Genomic DNA, 8,403 nt, shown 5'->3' on the forward strand with positions numbered 1-8,403 from the left:
ATTATCTCCCCTTTGAAGCATGTCCCTTCATTTGTACAAACTGGAAAGCCCCTTACCAAAGCGTGCTTTTGGCCAAGTTTGGTTATAATTGACCCAGTGGTTCTGGAGAAGAAGTCGAAACTGTAAAAAGTTTACAAACAGACGGACAGACGACGGACAACAGGCGATCAGAAAAGCTCACTTGAGCTTTCAGCTCAGGTGAGCTAAAAGTATGGTAAAACAAGCCGGAAAAGAATTTACTTATTAAAATGGGAAGAACCATTGCTGTGGGTAAAGTATGACAATATGTACAGCACCTTTTTGCTGGAATTCCCTACCAATGCGAACACAAATAAACCACGTGTTTTATACTGGGTGTGTAATTTATTGTTTCGGTAGGGCAAGTGAATTTCAAGGTAAGACAAGTAACTTAACTTGTCACTTGCCCATGGACAAGTGAATAAAATAAAACATTGATATTTGTCAATGTGTTATTTTTTTCAACGTTAATAAAAAGAGTACAAGTTATATGATTTGTCACTTGAAACAACAATAACATTTGTTGATGGTAAAATGAGCGTAGCCTTCGAACCGAATGGCGTTTTCGAAGAAAACACAAATAAATAAATAAATATATATATATATATATATTACATGTGCATACCAACCCCTGTTAAAATTGTGGGATCGAGAAGAGCCACCAGCAATACTGGTATCTTAATCTAGGCTAAGTATGAAGAAATTTTGACATTGTGCACGGATGAATATTGTAAATTAGGGCAATTTATCCCCAGCATGGAGGAAAAAATTGACCTGGGCCCGTTTTTCTGGGGAAAATTGTATGCTACAACATTATACCAGTTTATGTTGGAATGTTTTTTAATACTCTCTCTCTTTCTGTGAAATGAAAATATTGCCGTAGTATAGAACTTTCAGGAACTTCTGTTCAGAGAAAGCTGGGACAGATTCACATTCACGTATTAATTCCGTGTTTGCCCAACTATATATTTTGTATTGCTTATGGGATTTATGAGATTCATCACTGTTCGTTATCTTCACCTTTCATTTGTATTTACATTTTACCAAATATCAACGTTTTGTATACAGTTTCATTAAATTTTATTTCTCTATAAAAACAACATTTTCAACATGACATAAAATCCACATTTAATAAAACGAGACAAAAATGAATTACAAAATATAAAAATATTCGAGTTGTTTGTTGTATAGGGGTTACGATACAATATTTAGTCTTGATTATAGCAATAAGTTGATTTCATTGTTGAAAAGTTATTGGTTTAGTTTTACTGAAAACATCTGTGTATCGTTATCACAAAAGTCCTTATGGTAATTTGTTTATTTTGATCGTGGTGGATCGGAAAATCAAAGGCGTATCGGAACCACAAAAGTCATCACAAAAATTGTTGATTTTACAACATAAAAATTGAGGTGAACAGGAACTATAATTAAGAATAGGGATATTCAAATTACCACATTTTTAACGTTCCCGATTGATTCTAAGCATATGCACAAGTACTTTAAAAACATGTAGTATGTAGATATTGATATATTTCAATTCAAAATAGACAAGCATCAGATTAATGCAACAAACACTTTTCAACCCACCCACCCCATACATATTGCGCTACTAATTGGCAATATATCATTTTCATACTACTAGTGCATATACCAAGTTCTATTGAAATCACTGAATGATATGTCTTGATATGATATATAGACAGTATATTAAATTTCTGCATGTATAACAGGACGGAATCCACACAAGAGTAGTTTGAGAGCAATATTCCTCATCAATGTAGAGCTACCATAACACGTAGATATGCAGCTGCTAAAAATCATAAAATTTAATCATGATTGACATACGATATATTCAGAGATGGGTATCACTTGCAGCAATGTTCGTTAGCAGAGCTAACGATTGATGTATCGAAAGAGCATATTCGATAAAGAATTAAACACAATGCATATGTACAAAAGGTTGTAAAACCGTACGATTTTCTCAATAATTATTTTCGTTCTGTATATCAAAATACGATACAGATGTGATAGAAAAAAAGAAGACTCTTTTGTCGAAAGATCGAAATCGTGGCATTTCAAATAATATCAAGCGTTGTCAGCTGCATCATCAGGCTTTGATGTCTTCGGAACCTCAGATACCTCCGATTTAGCAGGAGCGACAGCATTCTTTTTGGTTGCATGTGACTGAGAGATCCATGTCATGTCTTCTGTTTTGACCTTCATTCCGAGTATCTTCTTCAAAGTCGCGCGAAATCGAGTCGCAGACGACGAGAATACGTACAGAAAAAAGTTAATGGCAAAGTTAAACTGGTAGAAGAAGAAAAAGAATGCCCTTGCCCATTTCAGTCTCATTTTGGTGGTCATGAAGTCAACGTAGTCTGCGTGTCCGGGTGCGACTTTTGCCGAGCCGTTCCAAATCAGTTCTGTGGTCTGAATCAAGCCAAGAGGTAAAATGAGTATGACATATGCTGAAGATACGGCTAACAGCAACTTTGTAGCCTTTTCGTCGGATTTGGACATAGCATTGGCATTCGATGTCATTTCTTTTCGTTTCTTTTGGTTCTTTTTTATTTCGATGATGATCATACTGTTGAGACTCACAATAACGAAAGTTGGTAACCATGTGTTGAACGCAACATAAAAATAAATGATCTCCGGAAATATCGCTCGCCGTGTCTTGCAGGCCTTATACCCAAAAACCGAATCTCCCTCAAACCCAGAGACGGCAATCTTGTGCAACGAAAAAATGAATACACACACCGAGACAACAATGATTGCGTACATCGCCCTCCTTGGAGTTAGACTTTTGGCTTTTAATGGAAATTTCACCATGATGAAGCGTTCAACCGTGAAAGCGACTATCAGCCACACCGAAAGTAGATTGAATAACTCAACGATCACACCATGAAAAGTGCAGAGGCCTTCCGAACGTTGAAAATCTTTGTTCACGGTATCAGGATTCTGTCCTCGAAGTACTCCAATCATAAAATTCAGAGTCAAGGAGAGACAATCGTATGCTGCCAATACAGAAAGATACATATTGGTGGTGGACTTCCGCATGTGTTTTCTTGTCAGCACGACAAACGAAATGATGTTGAAAATCAGACCGAATGCAACGATGATGGACGTGCCATACGACAGCAAGCCTCGAACTAGTTCCACAAACGGCAGAAGATCTACCCAAAACACGCGTAATGCACATGGCCATTTTAATTCGTCTTCTTCTGTGATGTTCTTCCCTGCCAAATCTTCTATTTGACTGTAAGCTACTGGACACGAGGAACTCATGATTTTCTACAAAAAATAAAGATAATTTTATTATTGATTAGATTAGACGCACATGTTGAGTTTCATAAATTGTCTTTATGTTAATAATTGTCGATACTTTAGTATCTAATATTTTTCAATCCAATGCTCAAACAATAACACTCCTCTTGATCTTAAGGTAAATAGGTCTGCTCTGATAAAGGTCATCTTCAATCATAATATCAAGAGTTTTGTTTACGCAAATGTCTTCAACTTATAGTATTAGTAAAGAACTAATTACCTTGGTGCATAATGAATGGGACTTTTAGCAGATATTATAAAAATCATTGATGTGAAGTGTGGCATCTTCAGTCATGCAACTGCAAACTAGTGGCTTATCACTGGATTTGTAGAAGCTTTATCGCTACCTATTTATCTGAAAATGGGGTTTGTCGTCCCCATACATATAGCTAAACAACAAGGACAATCATATATCAGAGTACATTCAGTCTAATAAAAAATACTCCAGCCGATCTCTACGATACATTTCAACAATGAGGAACAGAATATGCGAGTCAAATTCTACTTAGATTAGGTATACATGTATATTGAAACAAATTAGGATAGAGCTATCGTGAGGGTCACGTGTCAAGTCTGTTAGGGGCGGTTGTTTCATATGGTTAGCAGGGTTTTTGTATGAGGCTGCGTTGTAGTATTTTGGAGGGAAATGTATCTATTGATATTAGAAAATATAATCTCTCTTTTATGCCACATATTTTTGACGATATAAAGAAAATGATTGTGATATATGAAAATGTAATATTTGATATCATAAAATAATTTTGTGATGTCAAATAAATGTTCTGTGATTTGTGATATCAGAAATTTCATATTTGAATATCAGAGAACGACATTTTGTTACACAACTATGTAGGATTTTTGTTACATTTCGGCTCCCTGTATGTTCCAGCTCAGATTTTCACAGTGTCCCTGCAAGCTAATGGCGATACAACAAGCTGTTGGCGGTCCAATTTGAAAAATAACACTAAATGAAATTCACCTATAAATATTTTCGTTCTAACGTGTGTCGTACAAGTATATTGCATTCATGGGATTTTTTAAAAAAGCGGTTCGATTTTCGATGAAGAAAATAACTAATACTACAATGTATGTATTTTCTGATATCCAAAAATGCATTTTTAATTTTCAAAACATAGTAAGTATTTTTAAAAATCAAAAATTCTTTTTTTTTTCCCTGAATGTCATAATAATGATTTCTTAATGAACACGTGAAGATAACACATGGTGATGAATCTCATAAATCCCACAAAGACTACAACATTAAGAATAAGACAAACACCCATCACATGACACACCGGAGGTGGAATCAGAAACAACTGCCTAGCAGGAGTAAGCATCCCCTGTTGACCGATCGCATCCACCATGAGCCCTAGATCTTGATCAGCTAAACGGAGTAATCAGTAGTAAAAATTAGTATGTTAAGAACGGCCTAGCAATTGGTATGAATCACATCAGCCAGCATTCGACCCATCGACAGGTTGTGTCGTTATAACGACCATAAAAAATGCGAAATGCTGATTCTAAACAAGACTGTTGAAACCCCTGTAACATCAACTTGTTTGTCAGTAGCCTGTCTTGATTTAAAAATTGATCATATTAACACACAATGCAGACGATAATGGAATATTGCTACGTAAATGTAGAGAAGCTAACGTCATCTCGTTTGTCATACAGTTGTGTGGTTAGTTTGGCGTTGATATCTATGTTCCATAAGATATTCAAATCTGAAGCAGTTCTGGAAGATTCTTTGTTGTATTTTATTTCGAGTTTACTGGGATTTATATAATCGATAAAACGTCATTAATATGTCTAAATATCGAGCTGTAGAATCCCGTGGGGGTCTGGGTGAGAATAGATCCTCAGTACCCCCTTGCTTGTCGTAAGAGGCGACTAAATGGGGCGGTCTTTCGGATGAGACCGCAAAACCCGAGGCCCCGTGTCACAGCAGGTGTGGCACGATAAAGATCCCTCCCTGCTCAATGGCCATAAGCGCCGAACATAGGCCTAAATTTTGCAGCCCTTCACCGGCAGTGGTGACGTCTCTATATGAGTGAAATGTTCTCGAGAGGGACGTTAAACAATATTCAATCAATCAATGGAGCTGTAGACCACTCGTCACTGCAAGAGATTTTCTCTTCTCATGTAGAAGCTTTTGAATAAGATTTAAACAATATCAAAAAGCAGATTTTCTAATATCACAAAATAGAATGAATTATGTAAAAAAAATTATATATTTTTTTTAAATCAAAAGATCATCTCTTGATATAATAAAATAAAGGAAAACAGAATACGTGAAATGAGACAGTGCGTAATACTGATAAAACGGTGCCTTGGTTGGGTTTTTTGGGGTTTTTTGTTGTTGTTTTTTTGTTTTTTAGAGAGGCGGTAATGTTAGGACTCTGTAGTAATCGTCTTAAATGATCACAATTACTGAATAAGTTGTGAAGATTATGTCTGGCTTACTGAAGCATCCGATACATCATACACATTCGTGTGTGTAATGATTTTATATGCAACGCATTATCTAGAAGTATTCATGTAAAGTTGAAGAAACGAAAAAGCATTAAAAAATCATCCCAGATGATAGCTTTTACATGTACGAAGAAAATCCATGCAATTTTATGGATAACGTATTCCATACAAAGAAACTTGAGTGTCAGTTGTTTACATGCTGAACATTGTAAGAAGAATGGAGGAAAAGTTGAAAACTAGGCTGAAATAGTGTGAAAAGGCATGCTTTTATGGGAAATGCATCGGTTTGTGATCCACCGCATTTCTCAACGTGCATGGTATGAGAAATGTAGTAGATCACAAACTATTTTACCTGGGAAGAGGGAAATGATGCATTTTGCTACTTTGAATTAGATGCGGTTTAATTACCCTTTTATTACTATCATTTAGAATTAAAATTGAAAATTCATTATTCAAATTGTAACTCAAAATTCTGTAGAATAACTTATTTTTGTGGGTTAAAATGTCAAGCAATGTGGGGAAAATAAGCGCATTTGTGAGGAGATGAATAGTTATTATTCTTTTCTGTAGTTCACTAAAATATCTTGTTCGTGGGGGATTAAATTTGTGGATATACCAATGCAAATGCCATGCCCCCTCCCCCGAATTTATCTAATGACTTTACAGAACAGTCAAAACACCAGAAAGGACACGGTTTTGTCCAGCTCCTTCCGTGTCATTTCAGATCCTTTCGTTAAGCGCTCGCTCCGATTAAGGGCATCTTCAGTTTATCGATTTAACCTCAAAATGACATGAATATATAAACTATAACAATTTCTTGTTTTATTTCAGGTGTATATATTTGGTGTAGAAGACAAAATTCTCAAAAAAGTGTAAAACTACTGTATACAGCCTTATTTTTCGCTACAGGTTTAAACCAGGAGCGGATCTAACCTTTCCATAACATTTACATAAAATCGACACTTTTTACAGCTGTCCACAATACGCAATTTGTTTTCGGGAGTTTTCTTTGGGTAGTTTTCCTGTGATTGATATAGTCTTCTTTTTTAATTTTGCGAATGAATATTTAAACTAAAGGTGGAATTAGCACTGCATAAATCCTGGGGAGAATATATCAATTTAAACGGCGCGCTTCCATAAGTGGTTAATAGCATACCAGTACATGTACTGCATATTCGATCGATTCAATTTCAAAGAGTTCGTATCACATTATACTGCCAGACAAGGTAATTGAAACATCAAATTTGAAGAAAGCAGATGTCTCTCCTTTGATTGTGTAACTTTTGATGATCAAAACTTTGCATGATTTGAAAGATCCGGTATTTAAATGGGTAAGGGAGTATTCGGCGGAAGAAATGAAAAACTATACCGAGCGAATATAAAACGGGCATGCATTCATAACGAGAAATCAAAGAAATGCATGCACTTTGGTCTTGCAACTTTCACCATTCCCTTTCAATTCTTTCCTTTTTTTAGTTACATGTATCTTGAAAATCGATTGTTCTGAGAACAGCAATATCATCTAAATATAATTCGTTGTCAAAATATAATCGATCCTTGCTTGATACGTGAATTGGAAAACAAAAATTTCTTTTTTTGAAAATGCATTACTGGTTTGTAAAATCAAAGTGTACTTTCTTAAAAGCGCATTGCTTGCACGTGTATGGGCAGCGGAAAGGGTAAAAAAAAAAATTAAGATGTTAATGTAAAAAAAAAGAATTGATTTAAAAAACCAACCATAATAAAATACAAAACAAATCAGCTAAGAATAAGAACAAAATACTCCGTTGCAAAAGCAACGATCACCAATAGTGATTCACTGAATTAACGCTAGATGGCATGCAAAGAACAGATCGTAGCGGCTAGCCTAACTGCTAGGCTAGATATCTAGATCTATTGAATGCACTGTAAGAATTAACGCTTGTTATCCCTACGTATGGCTAGCCTAGATGTTCGTACAATTTCATAACACTATGTCGCTAGATGTTGAACACAGCCCAGTAAACATAATTTGTTTGAATCTCAATGAATGCTGGATGGCACACAAGTCTGCAAATGACTATCAACGTCATAACTATGAGGACACTATGTGAAAGTTTCAAAATGATGGCTCCCATAAGCCACATACCTTAAATCGCGAGACTCGACACTAATTCAGTGTTTCAGCGGTGTGATACGAGGTTAGGTTTATGATTTGTCACTTTTATGAATATATTAATTAGCTGCAGTTCCGCCGTCATCAGGAGCCTACATTGTATTTGCACATTTGTTGTATACAGATCACTTAATCAGTGAGTTTCAAATTCTTATTGCGTTTATATAACACAATAGGTAATTCAGAGAGAAGTGTATTGCATTCCTATCGTTTTAAGGATATGTCAGTATTTCGATAATGTTATTTTTATGAGTCCAGGGTTGTATTAGGTTGCAAAAGCAAAGAATATTTCTTGTTTCTTTCAGCATAATTTTCTCCCGTAAGAGTTGTGTCCCTGTTATAAATATCAAGGGCATTCTGTCTATCTTAATTTATTTCACTTTCACTCTAACCTCTCTTTTTGAGATTCAGTTTAAATTCACCCATAATTT

At 35.4% G+C, this 8,403-nt stretch overlaps 1 protein-coding gene across 1 annotated transcript; it reads right to left on the reverse strand.

Annotated features, from left to right (window-relative positions):
* Nucleotides 1-1,145: 1,145 nt before the first annotated feature.
* LOC125671208 (growth hormone secretagogue receptor type 1-like) lies at nucleotides 1,146-3,306 on the reverse strand. Its single transcript, XM_048906742.1, has one exon. It carries the CDS (start codon nucleotides 3,304-3,306, stop codon nucleotides 2,104-2,106), a length of 1,203 nt encoding a protein of 400 aa, XP_048762699.1. The 3' UTR covers nucleotides 1,146-2,103.
* Between the last annotated feature and the right edge of the window lie 5,097 nt (nucleotides 3,307-8,403).

This window comes from Ostrea edulis, chromosome 4 (genome assembly GCF_947568905.1).
Source record: "Ostrea edulis chromosome 4, xbOstEdul1.1, whole genome shotgun sequence".
NCBI classification, from domain to species: Eukaryota; Metazoa; Mollusca; class Bivalvia; order Ostreida; family Ostreidae; genus Ostrea; species Ostrea edulis.